Source organism: Ochlerotatus camptorhynchus, unplaced genomic scaffold (assembly GCF_037179485.1).
Source record: "Ochlerotatus camptorhynchus isolate MF236.1 unplaced genomic scaffold, CSIRO-AGI_Acam_v1.1 ptg000158l, whole genome shotgun sequence".
NCBI lineage: Eukaryota > Metazoa > Arthropoda > Insecta > Diptera > Culicidae > Ochlerotatus > Ochlerotatus camptorhynchus.
Genome location: NW_027040648.1, coordinates 895021 through 919413, shown reverse-complemented (window position 1 = coordinate 919413; position 24393 = coordinate 895021). Strand labels below are relative to the sequence as shown.

At 41.8% G+C, this 24393-nt stretch overlaps 1 protein-coding gene across 1 annotated transcript in view; it reads left to right on the top strand.

Moving 5' to 3' along the window:
- Positions 1–24393, top strand: part of Grip (Glutamate receptor interacting protein) — a 121137-nt gene that overhangs the window by 96210 nt on the left and 534 nt on the right. Inside the window, exons 5-9 of the mRNA XM_065222155.1 lie at positions 9635–9825; positions 9893–10188; positions 10254–10420; positions 22352–23168; positions 23350–24349. Coding sequence (XP_065078227.1) covers positions 9635–9825; positions 9893–10188; positions 10254–10420; positions 22352–23168; positions 23350–24349 — 2471 coding nt within the window. The remainder of the gene's footprint in view (positions 1–9634; positions 9826–9892; positions 10189–10253; positions 10421–22351; positions 23169–23349; positions 24350–24393) is intronic.

The window sequence follows — 24393 nt, the reverse complement described above, 5'->3', positions numbered from 1 at the left end:
AAGAAAGTAACAACGTGGAATATTTATTTTGTCCAAAGTATCTTCTCTGGAATCGGTTGATCCCACTCGGTTTAGGCTCTCCACATCTCTTGGATCAAGATTTTACCATGGATGAGGAAGAAACTCAGCAATCCGAGAGGATCGAAAAGGCTCATCACAATTCTCAGCGCTTGCCGCTTGGTAGGATCACAGACAAACAGACGTAAACTTCATTGTGTATCTTCGTTAACGCATTTAACGGTTGATTTGAATACTATCAGTTCCGCGAACTACTCGCCGCAGTGCTGGCATCGGATCACTTTGACGTTTCTATACATTCTATAGATCTTTTATGCAATATTGTTTGCGAGTTAAGGAGCAAGCTTGTTTTCCGCGAGAGGCCCGAGAGATGTCGTTACTGAGGTCCTATGTTTTGAGATACTATGTTTTCAAGAAAAACTTTTTCAAAGAGCTACGTCTGTTTGTCTGTGGTAGGATGGTCCGTTGTGGTTACCAGCGTCGTTAGGAAGGTGAATACATCCCTTTCAGGCTTTCAGTACATCCCAAGCACGCGTTCCGCATCGTCGTTCTTATCCCAAAGGAGACACTTTTCAAGGACGGGATCACTCTCTCCGACCCGTGCGAGAACCTCTTTGGAGTTTGATATCCAGTTCCGCAAATGAAACCCTCCGAGTGAGTGTACGTGCCGGACTTCAAGCGCTAACTTCATTGCTTCATCGACACTATCCATGCCATCCAGGTAGTCGTCAACATAATGTTTCCGGACTATTGCATCGGCGGCTTCTGGATACTCTTCGGCGTTGCGATTTTTCATATACTGTGCCGAACTCGGTGAGCAAGTTGCTCCGAATGTCACGACATCCATCAGATACACAACTGGGTCTTGGAATCGTATCAGAAGCTGATGGAACATTTCCTTTAAATCAGCACTGACGGCAACCCGCTTCTCCCGGAACCCGAATAGTACATCCAACAAAGCAGTCAGCAGGTCCGGACCTTTCAACAGCCTCGTATTCAAGGAAATTCCATCCACCTTCGCAGCCGCATCGCAAAAGATGCGAATCTTTGATGGTTTCTTAGGGTTGATGGTGACACCTAACGGCAAATACCAAGTACGTCTAGGGTCAGCATCGTGGAGCTCTTCTTGCGTTGCCTTGTGCCTTGTGATGTCCCTTTCTTTTGGTACTCGCTAATCTGTCACTTCACACTTTCACCGATTACTGGATCAGTCAGCATGCGCCGTTCCAAACACTGGAGTCGCCGAACGGCCATCGGGCAGCAGTCTGGGAACTCGAAGCTGTCGTACTTCCATAAGAGACCCGTCTCGAATCGCTGGCTGACTCGTCTGGTAGTTTCTCCACCTCCATTAGCCCCAGGCTTTCGACCGAAAAAAAATTGCTTCACAAGCCCATGTAGAGCAGCATCGTCATCCTGGCACTCGCAGACGTGGAAGTTATGCGCTTTTTGCACGGAGCGATCCTGCCACGGTCCATCCCAATCGTGATTTCGCTGCAATTGGTTCTCCTGGATGACCGTCGCGAAGCTTCAGCGTCGACGTGACACGGGCATTGTTGTTCCCAATAAGTATACGAGGAAGTGCATTATCGTATTCCTCGAGTGGTAAGCCATCCAGATAAGGGAATGCTTTCGCTAACTCCGCATACCTCAACGATTGCCTTGGCAGATCCAGCTTGCTCACGGTACGAACATCGGACAAAATATGTTTTACATTGCTCGTACGACCCGAAATTCTCAAGGTAACTCGTTGCGAATTAGCTTCCATCCTTTTTACATTCGCTGTCCATTGGAGACACAGTGCTTGCGGTTCTCCTACAACGCCCAGTTGCTTCACCACTTCCTCGTCTATCAATGTTTTCTCCGAGCCATCGTCCAAGAACTCGTACACTGACACGGAGCGATTGCACCCATGCAGCGTCACCGGAATGATACGAAACAGCGTCGTCTTCTCACTGTAATGATGATTGGGAACGGTCGATTGGTTGAGGGATTTAGATCCAGTCGGTTTCACTTCCTCCGAACCTATTCTGTTCTCGTTCTTTTCCGCCTTGCCGTTGATCTGCTTGCCGTTGCCCTTGCTTGATTTGATGTCCAACTGATCTTGTCTGGAATGCAGCAATGGGTGGTGCCGCCGTTGATATCCTTCAATTTCGCAATGTTTGCGTGACTTGCATGGACGCCTTCCGTGTGCTCCAAGACAAATTCGACACAAATTGAAATGCTGCATCACCTTCCAGCGTTCATCGACAGTCTTCTTGCCCAATTCAGCGCAGTCCTTCACCCGATGTTCCGGATTTTTACAAATAAGACACGCTGGGCCAGGTGGACGCGTCGTGTTCTCTCCCGCTTCGTCCTTGATTCCCAGCAGACTTGAATCTTCAGATCAATGGGCCCCACAAAAGTTCTTGTCCTTACTGCTCCTCTCCTTGATTCCCCGTAGTTGCATCTGCTGCGGCTGCTGTTTTGGATCGTAGTTCAATGTCACATCCGTCGCTGCTCGCACCAACGTCTGCATGTACTGCGAAAAGGTGCGAAGGTTTGCTCCTATACAACGCTGCTTGTATAACGACCAGTCCAGCTTCAAGTGGGCTGGAAGCTTCTCTACCAGCTCGAACAGTAACATCGGGTTGTTAAGATGCGCTTCGTGTCCCCCGGCTTCCAAATGGTCGCTAAGATTCTGCACTGCCACACCGAACCCAATCAGTGTTTCGAGTCGGTCCTGTTTCGGTGCCGGAACGCTTCGAATCTTCAGCAGCAACGCGTGAATTAGTAGCTCCGGCCTGCCGTACAATGTCTCAAGAGTAGCGAGAACATGTGGAACGCCAGCTGGCATTAGCAGCCTACTCCGTACCGACTCAAGCGCGTGTCCTTTCAAACACCTCTGCAGCCTTGCCAAGTTTTCCGTGTCCGAAAAACCGCACGCCCGAGTCGAATTGGTGTACGAGCTTATGAAAAGCGGCCAGTCTTCGGCAACTCTTTAGCCATCACGTGTCTTGCTGCTAGGTGTCGTGGTGTCGGTTCCCAGTCAGGCTGCCCACCCATCCCTGGAGGATGCTCCCGCGGTGCTTGTGCGGAAGGAATACCGGTTGCGGTTGCTGCGAAACCACCGGCTGTACTCCTGGTGGTAGCTGTGGAAAAACCGGTTGTATCCCCGGTGGTATCGGTGGCAATACCGGCTGCCCTGGTGGTGGCTGTGGCAACACTGGCTTCACCTTCCTTGTACACCAATAACGATGTTAGCTGTCCTCCTACCGGCTGTGGAAACAATTTTCCTAATAGATCCTCCAATGTCACTACACCTTCTCTTTGACCCACTCCACTTTGGTTTTCTTCGGAAATTGACGTAATATTTGAGGGTCCCGGATTCCCGTTATTGCCTCCGAGAGACTGATTAGAAGAGGTTTGAATGGGTGGTTTCTGGAGGGGAGCACTGTTTTTATTAGGTCCCTGCGCAACGTATGGAGCCATAGAAGAGATTGGCTGTCCCCTAACAACTTTCAGATTGACTGTGTGACGTCCGATAAGTCCTCCTAACGTTTGCTCCAGATCTGTCTGCCCTAACAAAATACCTTGGTTGTTGCTAGTTGGTTGCTGCTTGCCGTCCTGCCTAGCTTGTCCACTGGTCGTTGCGGTCGCTTTTCCGGTATTCAGGTCAATCTCTGGAGCCTTTCCCGTCGAGGTCAACATCGTCGAGTTGTTCTCTCTCCACTTATTCACCTTGCTGAAAGAACTCTGCTCAGATGTAACGCTTCCGTCGTCATCGTTTTCTTCCCCATCTAGCTCAATTATCTCCCGTAGGCGGAACGTCTCATTCAGCATCGTCTGCTCCAGCTGCAGCTGCAGTTTGGCCAATTCCGCTTCCTTTTCTTGCTTATCTTGCTCCAACAACATATCAGCTTCTTTCCTCTGATGTTCCCTCTGGCGTTCCTGTTCCCGGCGTTCCAACTCCAATCGCTTCATCGCTAATGCCTTCTGGGCCTCGAGCTGCTCAAGCTGTAAGCGAGCTTTTCGTGTCCGCGTGCGGCCGGTCGATGAGGCAGAATTCGCTTTGCTACCAACCTGGGTTTTCGTGGAGACGGTCACTGGAGCTTGAGGCGATGACTTCTGACAAGTCGGGCATGTAAACGTTCGATCCGGCTCAGCAATGCTATCGTTTACACCTACGCAACCATAGTGCCACCATGAACCACAGTGACAACAACTCACCATCCGGTCAGAATCGGAATCTTTGCAGGCATTGCAGTGATTTTTTACTCTGCCACTTTCAATACTGCTAGTACTATTCGCCATCGTGATTGATCTCAACCAATCTTTTAGAATGTTGGGGGAAGGAGGGAGCGTTCGTGAATTGCAAGCGGAATGTGATTCCTTTTTCTGCTGAAAAGATTTCCGGACACTCCCTCCTTCCCCCAACAGTCCTAATATTTGAAGGTGGTTTTAAAATTTGTATGTGTTTTTTTTAATTGCAAATATCATGTAAAGTTGAAAATAATTATGGCATATCTTTCTAAGTCGTTGTCCTGGTCAACCTGATATTTTTAAAAAATATCTGAGAGATGATGATGACTTGAAGTGTTGTATTGTTGAAGATCTTCAGAATAATATCCGATCAACCTGAAGTCTTGAAAAAATATCCAAAGGACTTTAGGGAGATCTTTATCTGTGAGACGTTTTTTTTTTTTTTTTGGAACAGTTGAAGATCCTACAATTCTACAGAATTTCCTACAATTCCACAGCACTTCCGACAAGTTCACAGAAGTTCCGTCAAGTTGGCATAACTTCTGGCAAGTTTCCAGAACCTTCCACAAGTTCACAGATTTTTCATCAAGTTTATAGAACTTCTGACTTGTTCGTGTTTATAGAACTTCTAATAAATCCACTTCAGGTGATACTCTAAGGAAGCCTTAGCGTGAAACTTCAAAGGCACAAATGTTAGTTTCTACAAAATATACAATTATGAAATTGGTACTCTCTGTTTGTAGTAGCACAGCAAACAAGGAGTAGCAATTTCAAATTTGTATGTTTTGTGGAAGCTGACATTTGTGCCTTTAAAGTTTCACGCTAAGGCTTCCTTAGAGTATTCCAACAAGTTCACATACCATGCGTCAGGTTAACTGAACTTCGAACTTCCGTCAATTTCCAACTGGTTAATGGAATTCCGACACGTTCACTGAACTTCCGACAAGTTCACAGATCTTCCGACACGTTAATAGAACTTCAGACAAGTTAATAGAACTACCGTCAAGTTCGCAATACGTCCGACAAGTCCCCAGAACTTCTTAGAAGTTCACAGAGCTTCCGACAAGTTCGCAGATCTACAAAGGGCCTGGGTTCAATCACAGTCGGCGCCGCCGGGCTTTTCTGGGGCATAAAATCTCTGATCACCCCTTCCTTCGGGGGAAACAAAGCCGTTGGTTCCCGGTCCATGAATTGATGGGTCGATAGCATTGATCGAAATTCTCGCTCAGCTGCAAGATAAGTAACGTAGTGAGTGCATGAAAATATCGCTCTCTCAAAATCGATGAGAACACTTTTCCATCTCCCATTGGACACCGAAAATATTCAATAGTGCGTTGCTAGAGTCCGAGCAGGAGTGCAACAAATGATGATGTAAACAGGTGAGTCGATATAAATTTGCTGGCTCTTTTGTTCGCCTACTGTTTAAATGTATGACGGAGTTTAACAGCAGTACAACGTTGATAGAACAACACACAGCCCATTTTACAAAATGACAGGAGCCAGTTTGCCTGACAGAATTTTATGCAATTGATGTTACTTCTCACAGCCGCTAAGGTACTGTCTCCTGTCAAAGTTCATTCATAAATTGGAAAACCAGCTGATCAGAAACATCTCATAAAATGCTCTATTGGTTTAAGCCAACTAAGGATTAAAACAATACTGTCTTATAATATTTACCCAAAGTTGGTCTTCCAAGGTGGAATTATTCACCCATGACATTCCCGGCGAGAAACCGCTCGATGTCGTCATCAGGGGCCTACGGAACTTCGACCCGAAGTTTATCGAAGCTGAAATCAGGGACCGGTACAAGCTGGCCCCAAGTGCCGTCTATCGGATTTCAAGGAGGGACGAGTGTGTGAAGGCGTATCCGGATTGCCTTTTCCTGGTACACTTCCAGAAGGGAACGGAGACGCTCAACGCGCTCCATCGATTCCATTATCGTCCGCTGGGAGCCATATCGTGTGGTCATCGCGATGTGACTCAGCGCCAACGGTGCCTGAATTTTGGACGTGGCACCCGGAACTGCAACATTAAGCCACGCTGCAGCAATTGCGCTCAAAACCACGCCACCTCCGAATGTACTGCGGGTAAAGCTGTGACGTCCAAATGCGTCAACTGTGGTGGTGCTCACCAAGGATCCAACAACCAGTTCCCTAAACGAGAGGGTTTCAAGCGCTTCCGAAAACAGGCGTCCACCAACAATCAACCAGGACGAAGGAAGGATAAGGCCCCGGCTTTCAGGGCGGAGAACTTCCGCCTCTTCATGGACAAGCGAATTCATATCTAGATAGAGCTGGAAATAGGCGTAACTGCTGTTGTAAACAATGACTTCTCTCGATGATTTTTAGGAATACAAGGCACGTTCACGCAAACCAACATTACCGTCGGGTAGGGGAAGTGTTACCCTACCTGATGGTGATGGTGATTTGCGTGGGCGAGCCTTGACTTTCAAGACATCATCAAAAGAAGTCATTGTTTACAAAAGCTGTTACACCCTAATTCCAGCTCTATGTATCTTCATATAGGAACTGACATCCGATTGATGACCTTGGCAAATGTTCAAAAACTATTCTTTTGCAAAATTATGGGGGTCCTGAAAAGGACCCTTTAGTCGTGATGGTTGAGTAATGCTGAGCTATTAGGGTGTTAAACACAGATGAGGCTGGTGAGCTGTATGTTGTTTGGAATGAGGGTTACGCGATTGGCACATAGATGGCCTACAGCGACTCACGAAGAGCTACTGATTCCGATCAATAGCGGTGCGGCTTCTTCCTCCTTCTATGGATGCTCATGCATGCAGCCTTTCATTGTGTATTGGAGAACTAGGTTCAACGCCACGCGCCGAAAGCACTGCTGCTGCTGCTGCTGATGCTGATGCCAACGACCGGACACCACCACACACGGTGATTGGACTAAATCCGATCAGCGGTTGAGGGCAGCCTTGATAGCTAGCTGCTAGCGGGGAGCCTTTCGTTGCGTAATAATGAACACCACCACTCACCATGCGATGATAGAATAAACACCGTTTGGTGAGACCGGATGGAATTAAACTTTGAAATCTGTGTTAGGGAAATCGCTTTTCGCAGGCAATCAATGATAATTTTAATTATCATTCGTGCAATTTTCAATAGTGACATTTTGACAAAAAAAAAAATGATGAAGTCTTAAATTTAACAGATGCGTAGAAATATTTCTGATAGATTGGTCATAAAATTATTGAAATTAGTCCAGGGGCAGCTGAGTTATTAACGTTCAAAATCTTTCCAAATTTTGTTACATGTTCCAATTTCGGTTTTCACAAAGGTTACATCCATATAGAAATCACAGAGGTAGTCCTACGTCAATAAAGAAACTCTATGTACTATTTTCAATGGGATAAATCTCTACAGAAAGTTCACACGACTTTTGAGAGATGGCCATAGCTTCAGGGAAGTCCAAACAAATTAGTCAGAGTCACCACGCCCCGCAAAATAGGTCAGAATAGGTATTAGCTCGATGGCCATAGGATCCGGACCGAGAGTCAATTGTATGGGTAAGAAGCATTGCAGCGCTAATGTACGGTGTCAACAACAGCCTGGTGTCGAACGATCCTACCATTCTTCAGATGTATCTGCAATCACAGCTGTTTCTTCGCAGAACCACCCGGTACGATTAATGGTTGACCAATCAGTCAGCCGTATAAGCTCATTCTATGGACTGAACTCGGATTCGATTGACTGTGGAGGCTGGTGGAGTCAGTGGACCCCGTATTACCTGATTGCAGACCATCTACACTCTTTCACAACTGTTCGTATCACCGACGGCAACAGCAACATTAAGAAAGATCCTGCTACCAGAATTGAGAAGGTAACCACGCCGGAGGTAACGGAGCCAATCTGAATCGCGGTATTATTGAACGCAACTGGAACCAGCATCAGTTTCAGGGAGATTAATATGCGATGCATGACCAAGGATAAAAAAATATGAAGGAACGACAAGCATATACAAGGAGGAGGTAGTCATCAAACGACTACAACCAGTATCGAGATCCTGGACCGCCATTTGGATAATGCTGGAAATTATTGCATGGAAGATGTAGATAAACGGATTAAAAGTAAGAATTTGAGAATAATGAGAAAGAAGAAGACCAGCACTAGTTAATTTGTTACCGTAAATGGCCAATGTCAGTGGTTTCCTGGGTCTCCTGTAAATTTATTAGGGTGTTTAAAGGTTTCAAACCATGGACCAAGTAGTTTGAACCCCCACGCCCAACCCCCTCCCCATAAAAATGGGAAGGCCAATTATTTACGAATTTAGTACCTAACCACGACTGCTGACACTGGGAAACTACTGCAGGTCTATTGCTGCTATTACTACCACCGATGGGCATTTTAGGTCGAGTCCTTCCTATTTTTCAGATTGTAGCATTGCCCGAGTAGCATGGTGATAATGCCGACAAAATTCATCTTCCAGTGGCCGGTTGGGTACTTGATTTCGGAAAACGTCTGCCAGATTGACGCACCGTACCGAACTGTCTTCTCCTGGATGGACAGCTTCTGCCATCAGTCACCTTTCTCCATCTCGCGGAGGGGCTAAACTTTGAGTGCCACTCTCTTGAAGCGAATGGCCGGCAAGGAGCTCGTTGAACATTATCTTAGAATTAAGTTTTCATAACTTTTTTCCGTTCTTGGCTTGAAAATGTAAAAACACAATCTCAAAAGTTATAAGTGCAGGGTTGCCAAACTCACGGGTTACTGAGACTGATGCCTTGATTGCCACACTTCGGCACGTTCGGCACAACGCTTGACCTAGCTTTCGGCACAAATAAAGTATTGGATGTGCACAGTGAACACCCCTTGATCAAAAGCGTATTATTCATACTCATGTAGTAATCATGAGTAACCATCATGACAGGCCTGAGAGTAATCATTAGAATTTTACCTGATCTTATAATAACAAACTAACTATCGTGCCCATTTATGTACGAAGTACTTTTAGTCAGTAACTGCCCACCTCCAGGTGAAATGTAAACATTTATCAAGACTAGCAAGCGTAAATTTATGACAAATTCAACAATTCCATAATTCCATTTTGATGGATAATTTACCGCCTAGCTCTCAAGAACGAAGGATACCGGTCTGTTTACCTCCATTAAACGGCTTCAAAAACTCAATCCCGTGTCAAAACAACTAGCTCAAAATGTATCGCACCGCTTGCAGCAGCAGGAGCGTCTACCCATTGCTGTGATAATTTACGACACTGACAGTTGTCCATTTCCACTAGCTAAACCGTTTTGTGCGTAGGCCCCCCTCCCTGTCCAAAGACAAATGACTAACCAACGCCATTCTTTGATCGTTCCCGTCTCTATCTCTCCCACTCTCTGTCCGTTCCGTTCCAGTTTCACAGAACAGCTTATGCGTGACCACCAAGCTGGCCCAGATCACGGTGGAGCGTGAAAATGGCTGCCTGGGACTGACGCTGCGCGGTGGCGGCGAATATCCACTGGTCGTGACGAACGTTCGGATGCACGGTCCGGTATTCAAAACCGGCCAGATCAAGCCCGGTGACCGGGTGCTCCGGGTCGATAATGTAGGTTTTTTCCATTTTCTTTTCGAAGGTTCTATGCCATTGGTAGAACGATCCTTTATCATTGCAGACGTCCTTGGTCAACAAAACCCTGTCGGAGGCGCAGCACATTTTGAAAAACGGTCACATGTCCGGCTATACAAATCTCACGATCGAGTACGACGTGTCGGTAATGCAGAGCGTCGAGTTTAGCATGGGCCCGCTGCTGTTGGAGATTGAACGGCCGCTGAACGAAAAGCTGGGACTGATTCTGAGCAACTACTCCAGCGCTGTCAATCAGAGTGACATCTATCACAGCAAGCTGGACGAGGTTCAGCCGGCCGGGATCTACATTGCTAGCATTCTGCCGGCCAGTATTGCCGATCGGTATGTTTTTGCTTCCCGAAAAAAAAGAGTCTATTGTAATTAAATTCTTTAAAATTTATACGCAGATGTGGTGCCCTCTCGGTCGGGGATCAGCTGCTGTCCGTGGACGAAACAATCGTGGAAAACAGTGCCTTTTCACCGGAGGAAGTGTCCTCCCTGCTGGACGCCAACTGTACCAAAGGCTACACCCAGTTGCAGATTTTGCCGGCTCACACTTTAGTTCGGAGAAGAGGTACGTACCAGCTTAATTAATCGCGGATTCATGACATCAGCCAATACAAACATGCCGACCGGCCGAGTGGATCGCCGTGATTCATCATCGTCCTCGTCGCCACTTGAATCGTCTCCTGTCCTGTCCCACAGAAGTGGTGGCAGCTTTGTTGATATTATTCCCAATGGTGGCGTTTTTATTTTTGCATGCTCATTCGTTTCCCCACTAGCACAACTTCCTGTTTGCGCTGATTTACGGTAGAGGGGAAACACCCCACTTGCAATGTTGTTTTCATTACGGAGCAAAAAACCGACTGAAATCACGGTTGATGTAACATTATGGTTGTTTTATTTTCCTGCTACAGTACAACCTCGCTGCTTTGAAACCTTTTTCCGATTGGAGAAAGGCAGATTGCTGTCTTTTGCGTTACCTGCTGGGTACTGTTTCCGAGAAATGGAGGACGACGACGACGACGACGGCAATCCGTCTTGTGACACATTTCGTCGATCTACTACTGTACAGTATCGTGATCGTGTGCTGTGCGACGCTTTCCTCAATAATTCTGTCCCAATATATTTGTGGAGGCACACTTTCATTAGTCATTTCGTCGTCGTTCGCCGAGATTCTTGCACCATATTTTATTCTGATGGAATAGAAAGAGAAGAAAAAAACATAGAAGCTGGAGACGTCAGAACATGTCAAATGCAATTGGAAGGGACTTTTCCAGCACGCGTCTAAACTAATTAATTCTAAAATGCGTCATCCGCTTTGGGATCGGTGGTGATTTGGCTTTGCGTTTTTCATTTGGTGTATAATAGTATTTCATATTTCATCGTTGAGTTTTAATAGAGCTAGAATGCCTGCAACAGCGATGCCAGCCTAAGAAAATTTCGATTTGGTAGCCAGTGCTCGGAAAATCATTCTCAAATCTCATTAATTGAGCCGTTCTTTCTTCTTCTAGGCTTTTAACATACTTCTGTAGCGAGCTTTTAGCTGGATTTCAACATAGTTTTCTCGATGCACTTGCGTAGTTATTAATTGAGAGCTTCTATGCCAACCAATGCATGAATTTGTATTTTGTGTGGCAAGCGCTGATACCAACAATCAATACGAAACTAACGATTTTAAATTGGCTCACTACTTGACTAGCCTATTGGTCCCAAGCAAATCGACTAACGTACCCCATTCTAGTATAAATTCCAGTACCACACTATGTTTGTTTTGATTCTCTATGAAAGTTTGACAGATAAAATGAGGGGTTAGTGGATTTTCCTATGTTTCGAGAGGTGAATCGATTAGCTTGGAACCGAAGATAGTACCAGAGCTGAGCCAAAAAGTTGAGCTCGTTTCTTCGGGACCTTCTGGTCTTAGAGTTACCTCTATGCTGATACTCTATGCCCAGAGAAGTCAAGAACATTTCCAACCCGAAAGATTTCCTCGACTGGACCGGGAATCGAGCCCACCACCAACGGCTTGATAATATCGTGGCTTTGCTTTTACATTCATTGAGCCCTCCTGAGAGAATACATTCAGGTGTGAATCTACAATTAAAAACTTACACTTGAGATTCTCAAGCATTTTCAAGCACTCACACTTTAGTCGTCAAAAAATCATTCCAAGATAAAACTATTAAACACCGTTCAAACGTCAATTACACTTGATCACACACTGTTCGCAGCTTTCTTGTCGTTCTTGTTGATCTTCGGAGCAGCTCTGGGTACTTCCACAAAAAATATAGGAACTGTAAAACCATTTTGATAATTTCAGAGAAATTCTGAACCATTGAGATTTCCTTAAAACAAAATCTGTGATTTCGGGAGAAGTTCTGGGAACTTCAGAGCAATTATGGGAATTCTTGGAATTTTAGAGATGTTCTGGGATCTCCGGAAAAGTTCAACAAGCAAAGAACTTCAGAAAAATTATGGGAACTTTCAAAGATAATCTGGGAACAAATTTCAGAGGAATTCTAAGATTTTCAGAGAAATGCTGGAATCTCTACAGATTTTCTGGTATCTCAAGATGAGTACTGGGAACTACTGGAAAGACATTATTTGATCTCGATAGAGGTTTTGCGAACTTCCGATAAATTCTGGCAATTTTAGAGAAGTTCTGGGAGCTCCATAAAGGTACAAAAATCAAGGAACATCAGAAAAATTATGGGAACATTCAAAGATAATCTAAGAACAGCAGAGCAACACATTTTAAATTTCCGAGGATTCTGGGATCTCACGAGAAGCACTGGGAACTTCAGACAAGAACTTCAATGTTCCTGATGTTCCGTCTCCTGAAAAAAAAATCTGTGATCTCGAAAGAAGTTTTTTGAGCTTCAGAGAAGTTCTGGGAATTTTAAAGAAATTTTGGGATCTCCATAAAAGTACAAAAATAAAAGAACTTCAGAAAAATTATAGAAACATCCATAGAGAATCTAAGAACAGCAGAGGAAAACAAATTTCAGAGGAATTCGAAGACTTAAGAGAAATTCTATGATCTTCCTAAAAGTGCTGCGAAGAAGTTCTGGGAACTTCAGAAAAATCCAACGAACTTCGGAGAAATTCTAGGAACTTCTGTAAAAGTCTGAGAACTGCAGAGATATTATGCGAGCTTCAGAGAAATCTGAGAAATTCTGGAATCTCCAGAGAAATTTTGTGAACATCCGAAAAAAAATCTGCTAGTTTAAGAAAGCTCTGAGAATTTACCAGTTCTATAATTTCCCCAGAAGTTCTTCGAATTTTGCAGAAGTTCTAAAAATTTGCCAGAAGTACCATTTTTCCAAAAGCTCTGCAAACTTCCAAGAATTTCTATGCACTTACAAAAAATTCTAACAACTTTCCAACAGTTTCCTAGAAGTTCTACGAATGTCACGGAAGTTCTAAAAAATTCCCAGAAATTCTACGAACTTCCAAGAATTTCTAGCAACTTCTTAACAGTTTCCCAGAAGTTCTACAAATTTCACAGAAGATCTTAAAATTTTCCAGAAGTTTCACGGTTTTTCCAGAAGTTCTACAAAAATCCAAGAATGTATAAGAACTTTACAGCAGTTCTAAAATGTTCCCAGAAGTTCTACAATTTTTCCAGCAGATTTACGAACTTCCAAAATTTTCTATTAACTTCCAATAATGTATACCAACATCCCAATAGTTTCCCAGAAGTTTTAGGAATTTCACAGAAGTTCTAAAAATTTCCCAGAAGTTCTACAATTTTCCCAGAAGCTCTACGAACTTTCAAGAATTTCTTCGAACTTCCAAGAATTTCTTTGAACTTCCAAGAAATTCTCCAATCATTCCAAGAAGTTCTAGGAATCTCACAGAAGATCTAAAAATTTCCCAGCATTTATATGATTTTTCCAGTAGCTCTACGAACTTCCAAGAATGTTTACGAATTTTCCATCAGTTCTTAAATTTTCCCAGAAGTTCTACGATTTTCCCAGAAGTTCTACGAACTTCTAAGAATTTCTACCAACTTCCAAAAAATTTTACAAACTTCCCAACAGTTTCCCAGAAGTTCTACGAATTTCACAGAAGATCTAAAAAATTCTAAGAAGTTCTACGATTTTTCCAGAAGTTCTGCAAACATCCAAGAATGTATACGAACTTTCCAGCAGTTTTAAAATTTTTCCAGAAGTTCTACAATTTTTCCAGCCGCTCTACGAACTTCCGAAAATTTCTTTGAACTTCCAAGAATGTCCTCGAACTTCAAAGAATTTCTCCAATCTTTCCCAGAAGCTCTAGGAATCTCACAGAAGATCTAAAAAAATCCCAGAATTTCTACGATTTTTCCAGCAGCTCTATACGAACTTCCAAGAATGTTTATGAACTTTCCAGCAGCTCTAAAATTTTCGCAGAAGTTCTACGATTTTTCCAGGTCCTCTACAAAATTCCAAGAATATCTACCAGCTTCCAAGAATTTCTACGAACTTCCCAACAGTTTCCCAGAAGTTCTATAAATTTCACAGAAGATCTAAAAATTTATCAGAAGTTCTACGATTTGTCCAGAAGCTCTACGAACTTCCAAGCATCTCTACGAACTTTAAAGATTTTCTATGAACTTCCAAAACATTCTACCAACTTCCCAACATTTTCCCAAAAGTTTTACGAATTTCACAGAAGTCCTAAATTTTTTCCAGAAGTTCTACGATTTTCCCAGAAGCTCTACGAACTTCCAAAAATTTCAAACAACTTCCAAGAATTTTTACAAACTTTCCAACAGTTTCCCAGAAGTTCTACGAATTTCACAGAAGATCTATAAATTTCTAAGAAGTTCTACGATTTTTCCAGGAGTTTTACGAACTTCCAAGATTGTTAACGAACTTTCCAGCAGTTCTAAGATTTTCACAAAAATTCTACGAAATTCCAAGAATTTTTTCGAACTTCCAAGAATGTCCTCGAACTTCCAAGAATTTCTCCAATCTTTCTCAGAAGTTCTAGGAATCTCACGTTTTTTAAAGATTCTCTACAAACTTCCAAGAATATCTACCAACTTGCAAGAATTTCTACCAACTTCCCAACAGTTTCCTAGAAGTTCTATAAATTTCGCAGAAGATCTAAAAATTTATCAGAAGTTCTACGATTTGTCCAGAAGCTCTACGAACTTCCAAGAATTTCTACGAACATTAAAGATTTTCTATGAACTTCCAAAAAATTCTACCAACTTCCCAGCATTTTCCCAAAAGTTTTACGAATTTCACAGAAGTCCTAAAAATTTCCCAGAAGCTCTACAAACTTCCAAGAATTTCAACCAACTTCCAAAAAATTTTACAAACTTCCCAACAGTTTCCCAGAAGTTCTACGAACTTCACAGAAGATCTAAAAATTTCTTAGATGTTCTACGATTTTTCCAGAAGTTCTGAAAACATCCAAGAATGTTTTCGAACTTTTCATCAGTTCTAAAATTTTTCCAAGTTCTACAATTTTTCCAGCAGCTCTACGAACTTCCGAAAATTTCTTCGAACTTCCAAGAATGTCCTCGAACTTCCATGAATTTCTCCAATCTTTCCCAGAAGTTCTAGGAATCTCACAGAAGATCTTAAAAATTTCCCAGAATTTCTACGATTTTTCCAGTAGCTCTATACGAACTTCCAAGAATGTTTATGAACTTTCCAGCAGCTCTAAAATGTTCGCAGAAGTTCTACGATTTTTCCAGATTCTCTACAAATTTCCAAGAATATCTACCAGCTTCCAAGAATTTCTACCAACTTCCCAAAAGTTTCCCAGAAGTTCTATAAATTTCACAGATGATCTAAAAATTTATCAGAAGTTCTACGATTTGTCCAGAAGCTCTACGAACTTCCAAGAAGCTCTACAAACTTCAAAGATTTTCTATGAACTTCCAAAAAATTCTACCAACTTCCCAACATTTTCCCAAAAGTCTTACGAATTTCAAAGAAGTCCTAAAAATTTTCCAGAACTTCTACGATTTCCCCAGAAGCTCTACGAACTTCCAAGAACTTCAACCAACTTCCAAAAATTTTTACAAACTTCCCAACAGTTTCCCAGAAGTTCTACGAATTTCACAGAAGATCTAAAAATTTATAAGAAGTTCTACAATTTTTCCAGGAGTTCCGCGAACTTCCAAGATTGTTAACGAACTTTCCAGCAGTTCTAAGGTTTTTCCAAAAATTCTACGAACTTCCAAGAATTTCTAGCAACTTCTTAACCGTTTTCCAGAAGTTCTAAAAACTTCACAGAAGATCTAAAAAAATTTCAGAAGTTTCACGATTTTTCCAGAAGATCTACGAACATCCAAGAATGTATACGAACTTTACAGCAGTTCTAAAATGTTCCCAGGAGTTCTACAATTTTCCAGCAGCTTTACGAACTTCCAAAAATTTCTTTAAACTTCCAATAATTTCTACCACCTTCCCAATAGTTTCCCAGAAATTTTATGCATTTCACAGAAGTTCTAAAAAATCCCAGAAGTTCTACGATTTTCCCAGAAGCTCTACGAACTTTCAAGAATTTCTTCGAACTTCCAAGAATATCAATCTTTCAATCAACCTTTCCCAGAAGTTCTAGGAATCTCACGGAAGATGTAAAAATTTCTACGATTTTTCCAGTAGCTCTAAGAACTTCCAAGATTTTTCACGAACTTTCCAGCAGTTCTACGATTTTTCCAGATTCTCTATAAAAATTCCAAGAATATCTACCAGCTTCCAAGAATTTCTACCAACTTCCCAACAGTTTCCTAGAAGTTCTATAAATTTCACAGAAGATCTAAAAATTTATCAGAAGTTCTACGTTTTGTCCAGAAGGTCTGCGAACTTCCAAGAATGTCTACGAACTTCCAAAAATTTCTACCAACTTCCCAACATTTTCCCGAAAGTTTTACTAATTTCACAGAAGTCCTAAAAATTTCCCAGAAGTTTAACGATTTCCCCAGAAACTCTACGAACTTCCAAGCATTACAACCAACTTCCGGGAATTTCAACCAACTTTCTAACAGTTTCCCAGAAACTCTAGGAATTTCACAGAGATCTGAAAAATTACCAGAAGTTCTTCGATTTTTCCAGAAGTTCTACGAACATCCAAGATTGTATACGAACTTTCCAGCAGTTCTAAAATGTTCCCAGAAGTTCTACAATTTTTTTCAGCAGCTCTACGAATTTCCAAAAAATTCTATAATTTTCCAATAATTTCTACCAGCTTCCCAATAGTTTCCCAGAAGTTCCACAAATTTCACAGAAGATCTAAAAATTATCAGAAGCTCTACGATTTATCCAGAAGCTCTACGAACTTCCAAGAATTTCTACCAACTTCCCAACAGTGTCCCAGCAGTTCTACGAATTTCACAGAAGATCTAAAAACTTCCCAGAAGTGCTACGATTTTTCCAGCAGTTCGAAAATTTTCCAGAAGTTTAACGGAAAAATCGCAGGTCTAAGAACTTCCAAGATTTCACAGAAGATCTTAAAATTTCCCAGCAGTTCTACGTTTTTTCCAGAAGCTCTATGAACTTCCAAGAATATCAACGAACTTTCCGGCAGTTCAAAAAATTTTCCAGAAGTTCTACGAATTTACCAAAAGCCCCACAAACTTCCCAGAAATTCTAAGAATCTCCAAAAGCTCTACTCTAATTTACCACAAGTTTCACGAATTTTCTAGAAGATCTACGAACTTCTCAGAAGTTCTATGCATTTCCTGGAAGTTCTACGTTCTTTTCCAGAAGCTCTTCGAACTTCCAAGACTTTATACAAACATCCCAGCAGTTTTATAATTTTATCAGAAGTTCTAAAATTTTATCAGAAGTCATACAAATTTTCCAAAAGTTCTAAGGATTTCCCTGGGACTTTTCTAAAGATCTACCAACTTCTTCATGAGTTGTACGATTTTTCCAGAAGCTCTAAGAACTTCCAAGAATTTCTACGAATTTCCTAGCAGTACTAAAATTTAAGTTCTACGAATTTTGCAGAAGTTCTACAAAGTTTAAAGAGGTACTGCGAGTTTTGCAGAAGTTCTATGCATTTTGCATTAATTCTACGATTTTTTCCAGAAGCTCTACGAACTTCCAAGACTTTATACAAATATCCCAGCAGTTTTATAATTTTATCAGAAGTTCTACGAATTTCTCAGAAGTTTTACGAATTTTCCAGAAGTTCTACGAGTTTCCCTGAAAGTTCTAGGGACTTTTCTGAAGATCTACCAACGTCTTTATATGTTGTTGGACGATTTTTTCTGAAGCTCTAAGATCTTCGCAGAATTTCTACGAATTCCCCAGCGGTACTAAAATGTAAGTTCGACGAATTTTGCAGCAGTTCTACGAATTTTGCGGAAGTTCCACGAATTTTACAGAGGTACTGCGAATTTTTCAGAAGTTCTACGAATATTCCAGAAGTTCTACGAATTTTCTAGAAGTTCTACGAACTTCTCAGAAGTTCTATGCATTTCCACGTTTTTTTCCAGAAGCTATGAACAGTTCTACGAACTTTTCAATAGATCTACCGACTTCTTCGTAAGTTTCACTATGTTCCCAGAAGCTCTACGAAATTCCAAGAATGTTTACAAATTTCCTAGGAGGACTAAAGTTTAAGTTCTACGAATTTCGCAGAAGTTCTACGAATTTTGCAGAAGTTCTACGATTTTTCCAGAAACTCTACAAACTTCCACGAGCGTCTACAAACTTCTCAGTAGTTCTAACATTTTGTCAAAAGTTCTACGAATTTCTCAGAAGTTTAACGAACTTTTCTAAAGATCTACCAATTCCTTCATACCAAGTTCAAATATTTTTGCGGAAGTTTTAAATTTTTACAGAAGCTCTACAAACTCCCATGAATTTCTACAAACTTCTCAGTAGTTCTAAATTTTCTCAGAAGTTTTACGATTTTCTCAGAAGTTTTACGAATTTTAAAGAGGTACTGCGAGTTTTGCAGAAGTTCTATGCATTTTGCATTCATTCTACGATTTTTCCAGAAGGTCTACAAACTTCCAAGACTTTATACAAACATCCCAGCAGTTTTATAATTTTATCAGAAGTTCTTCGAATTTCTCAAAAGTTGTACGAATTTTCCAGGTTTTCTACGAATTTCCCTGAAAGTTCTAAGGACTTTTATAAAGATCTACCAGGAAGCTCTAAGAACTTCCAAGAATTTCTACGAATTTCCTAGCAGTACTAAAATGTAAGTTCTACGAATTTTGCAGAAGTTCTACAAATTTTAAAGAGGTACTGCGAGTTTTGCAGAAGTTCTATGCATTTTGCATTAATTCTTTGATTTTTCCAGAAGCTCTACGAACTTCCAAGACTTTATACAAATATCCCAGCAGTTTTATAATTTTATCAGAAGTTCTACGAATTTCTCAGAAGTTTTACGAATTTTCCAGAAGTTCTACGAATTTCCCTGAAAGTTCTAGGGACTTTTCTGAAGATCTACCAACGTCTTTATATGTTGTTGGACGATTTTTCTGTAGCTCTAAGATCTTCGCAGAATTTCTACGAATTCCCCAGCGGTACTAAAATGTAAGTTCGACGAATTTTTCAGAAGTTTTACGAATTTTCCAGAAGTTCTGCGAATTTTACAGAGGTACTGCGAATTTTTCAGAAGTTCTACGAATTTTCCAGAAGTTCTACGAATTTCCTAAAAGATCTACGAACTTCTCAGAAGTTCTATGCATTTCCACGTTTTTTCCAGAAGCTACGAACAGTTCTACGAACTTTTCTATAGATCTACCGACTTCTTCGTAAGTTTCACTATGTTCCCCGAAGCTCTACGAAATTCCAAGAATGTTTACAAATTTCCTAGCAGTATTAAAGTTTAAGTTCTACGAATTTCGCAGAAGTTCTACGAATTTTGCAGAAGTTCTACGATTTTTCCAGAAACTCTACAAACTTCCACGAGTGTCTACAAACTTCTCAGTAGTTCTAACATTTTGTCAAAAGTTCTACGAATTTCTTAGAAGTTTTACGAACTTTTCTAAAGATCTACCAATTCCTTCATACCAAGTTCAAAAAAATTTGCGGAAGTTTTAAAATTTTACAGAAGCTCTACGAACTCCCATGAATTTCTACAAACTTCTCAGTAGTTCTAAATTTTCTCCGAAGTTTTACGATTTTCTCAGAAGTTTTACGAATTTTGCAGAAGTTCTACGAATTTTAAAGAGGTACTGCGAGTTTTGCAGAAGTTCTATGCATTTTGCATTCATTCTACGATTTTTCCAGATGGTCTACGAACTTCCAAGACTTTATACAAACATCCCAGCAGTTTTATAATTTTATCAGAAGTTCTTCGAATTTCTCAAAAGTTGTACGAATTTTCCAGGTTTTCTACGAATTTCCCTGAAAGTTCTAAGGACTTTTATAAAGATCTAACAGGAAGCTCTAAGAACTTCCAAGAATTTCTACAAATTTCCTAGCAGTACTAAAATGTAAGTTCTACGAATTTTGCGGAAGTTCCACGAATTTTACAGAGGTGCTGCGAATTTTTCAGAAGTTCTACGATTTTTCCAGAAACTCTAGAAACTTCCACAAATTTCTAAAAACTTTTCAGTAGTTCTAAAATTTTTTCAGAAGTTTTACGATTTTCTCAGAAGTTTTACGAATTTTCCAGAAGTTCTACAAACTTCCCCGACAATTCTACGAACTTTTCTAAAGATCTACCGACTTCTTCGTAAGTTTCACTATGTTCCCAGAAGCTCTACGAAATTCCAAGAATGTTTACCAATTTCCTAGCAGTACTAAAGTTTAACTTCAACGAATTTCGCAGAAGTTCTACGAATTTTGCAGAAGTTCTACGATTTTTCCAGAAACTCTACAAACTTCCACGAGTGTCTACAAACTTCTCAGTAGTTCTGACATTTTGTCAAAATTTCTACGGATTTCTCAGAAGTTTCACGAACTTTTCTAAAGATCTACCAATTCCTTCGTACCAAGCTCAACGGAAGTTTTACATATTTTACAGAAGCTCTACAAACTCCCATGAATTTCTTCAAACATCCACGAATTTCTAAAAACTTATCAGTAGTTCTAAAATTTTCTAAGAAGTGTTACGATTTTCTCAGAAGTTTTACGAATTTTCCAGAAGTTCTACACGAAACGAAAATCAATTATTTTATTCATGTGTTTCACTACGATTTATCCAGAAACTCTACAAACTTCTCAGTAGTTCTAAAATTTTCTCAAAAGTTCTACGAATTTCTCAGAAGTTTTACGAACTTTTCTAAAGATCTAAAAACTCTTTCGAACCAAGTTCTACGAATTTTGTGGAAGTTTTACGAATTTTACAGAAGCTCTACAAACTTCCATGAATTTCTACAAACTTCTCATTAGTTCCAAAATTTTCTTAGAAGTTTTACAAATTTTCTAGAAGTTTTACAAATTTTGCAGAAGTTCTACAAAACTTCCATGAATTTTTACAAACTTATCAGTAGTTCTAAAGTTTTCTAAGAAGTTTTACGGTTTTCTCAGAAGTTTTACGAATTTTCCAAAAGTTCTACGAACTTTTCTAAAGATCTACCAACTTATTCGTATGTTGCACTATTTTCCCAGAAGCTCTACAAAATTCCAAGAATGTTTACGAATTTCCTAGCAGTACTAAAATTTAAGTCATACGAATTTCGCAGAAGTTCTGCGAATTTTGCAGAAGTTCCAATAATTTTGCAGAAGGTCTACAAATTTCTCAGAGGTACTGCAATTTATCAAGAAGCTCTGCGAACTTCCAAGAAGTTCTAAACAAAATTCACAGTTGTTCTCAACTTTTCCCATTAGTTCTACGAATTTCACAGTAGTTTTACAAACTTCACAAAAGAACTACCAGTTTCCAAGAAGATCTGCGATTTTACCAGAAGTTCTAAGAATTTCCTAGAAGTTTGAGGAGCTTCCCAAAAATTATTTCAACTTTCCAAAAGTTCTATTAATTTACCAGAAGTTCTACGAACTTCCTGGTAGTTCTACTAAATTCCCAGAAGTTTTAGCGTCACTTTCTACCAGCGATTTTACGAAACTGGACCAACAAATGACACTTTTGGCTACTTTTCTTGTGATTCTAGAAGATAAATCTAAAAATTTCGTTTTATTTCGAAGTTCGAGTGGTAGGAAACTATTTTTTCGAGGCTCTAGGGTACACGACACGGGCTAGCAGAATTAGTTTTATCAGCTTTTGATTTCTCTATGGATACCTACGAACAATATCAGTCTATCATTAGCGCAGGAAGTTCCAAAGAAACATAACTTGTCGATTCCCACATTCAATAAGTCAAAAATGGATTTCTATAGAAAATGAAACCAATACTGTTAGTCATTGGAGAACAACTTGCAAGCTAAGATCTCATTTCCACTTCAACTTAATGAGATGAGTATGTTATTTTTCACGACACAGACGCATAAACTGCGTCGCATTGGTTTATTTTTGGAACCAAACAAGAGTTCCACCCTCCCCTATAGCTTCGCTCCAGCAAATGCTACTGTACTTACGCACGCCCCTAATCAACGCATATAGTCATTCTAAAATCACCTACCCATCTCTTTTCCAGGCATCGCCTGTTCCAGTCCAAAGTACGGCTTCAACACGGTGGACTCACGCAAGAACCTTTCCGCTGCCGCCAAAAGCCGCCGTCTGGTGCGCAAAAGTTCCCTGCCGCAGCCGGCGGAAAACGGCGGAGCCACCCTCCATCCGAACGTGGGCCTGTGCAAGGCGGAAACGATCCAGCTGGTACTGGACTGTTCGCAGGGATCCGGTATCTGTTTGGGGCCGAAAACTCCCTGCGGCCGTGGCTACATCATCGCCCAGATCCTACCGGATTCGGTGGCGGAACGGTCCGGATGTCTGCAGAAGGGCGATCGCATTTTGGCCGTCAACAAGATGTACAATCTGGATGCAAACACAATCCGGCAGATACTGGGGGATTTCGGATCGAAAACGGCTGCCAATCACTACCACAACCAACCGCAGACGACGAATTGGGTGGAGTTGGAGCTGGAGTTTGATGTAGCGGACGCGGTGATTCCTTCCAGTGGAGTGTTCAACATAAAGCTGATCCGGCAGAACAAGTGCGGTTTGGGGATAACGGTAAATGGGAACAGTCACGGTTCGTTCGTCATATCGGAAGTCAAACCGGGAAGCGCCGCCCATCGGACGGGATCGCTGAGGGCGGGAGATGTTCTGCTGGCGGTGGACAATCATCCCGTCCAGCACTACAATCTGGATCTGCTGCTGAAGGAAAGCAAGAACGAGTACATTACGCTGACGGTGAAGAGGAATTCGCTACCGGACTTCCTGTTCGATGCCCAGCAAAAGACGAATCTCCTGTACGGCAGCACTGAGGACAATGCCTATATTTACGGAAACAGGTTTGTTGAAACATTGGCAGCACTGTTTTTGGGTGTTCTCCGATGCACACCAATCAAATATGTTATTATCGGTACAGTCGATTGTCGCTAGTAAGTTATTCCAGTTTTCAACTGTACCGGTAATACATAAATTCCACTAGCATGTTCCTCATCGATCCCATATAATCCATCTCCCTTTCAGATACAACGAATCGCCTTCCCTAAAATCAAACAACAACGTGGACTACTTTCAAATCGAAGACAACTCACCGTACCAGCAGCAGTTACGTCGACCCATGTGGAACCGGCCTACCACGTACGACCTACTGCCGTGTTCGGGAAATCCGATGACTCAGAGCACCGGTACGTTGAAGGCAATCCATCACTCATCACAGCAGCAGTCATCCAGTACGGAGAACCTTCCGCATCAGTCGAGCCAGCTTCTCACCGCCGAGGGGGAACTCTGTGAGGATCGCTACGACGACATCGTCCACTACAAGATGGCATCGATGAACATCAATAGCACAAACTATGTGTCGGCCGCAGGTGGTGGTGGTGGTGGAGCGGGAATTGCCGGCGGAGGTGGTGGTAGTGGAGGCAGCAATGGTTCCAGCGATCAAATCCACCAAATTATCTTCAATGTTCGGTTGGAACCGAATGGAGGCCCATTGGGAATCACCTTGGCCGGAAGCGATGACCTACAGAAGCCTATCAAGATCAGTGCCCTCACGGAGGGTGGAATCGCGTACAACACCGGTCAGTTGAAGGTCGGCGATTGTTTGTTGGCCATTAATGGAGAGAGCATTTGCGGTGTTCCGTTGACGACGGCTACGAAGTTGTTGCATAAATTTGAAAACGTGGTAGACTTGCAGATTTCACGGACAGAGTGCGTTGGTGGTTCGAAAAATCACGGACTGGGAGGAATCGGAGGTGAACCACAACCACAGGCGGTTTATGCAAAGGTTCAGCGTAGACCGCGGAGTCCTTCGATAACGGATGCCTTGTCAACGAACTCGAACTCCAGCGGGGCTGGCAACTGCCGGACGTTGCACGTGACACTGTTCAAGGATCGAGTCTACGATGACTATGGGTTTTCCGTGTCGGATGGTCTGTACGAGCGGGGGGTTTACATCAACAGGATTCGCAGCGGTGGACCGGCAGATTTAGTCGGGATGCTGAGGCCGTTCGATAGGATTGTTCAGGTAGCATTTTTTTTTTGTTCGAGCTGATATTGACCGATGATGGT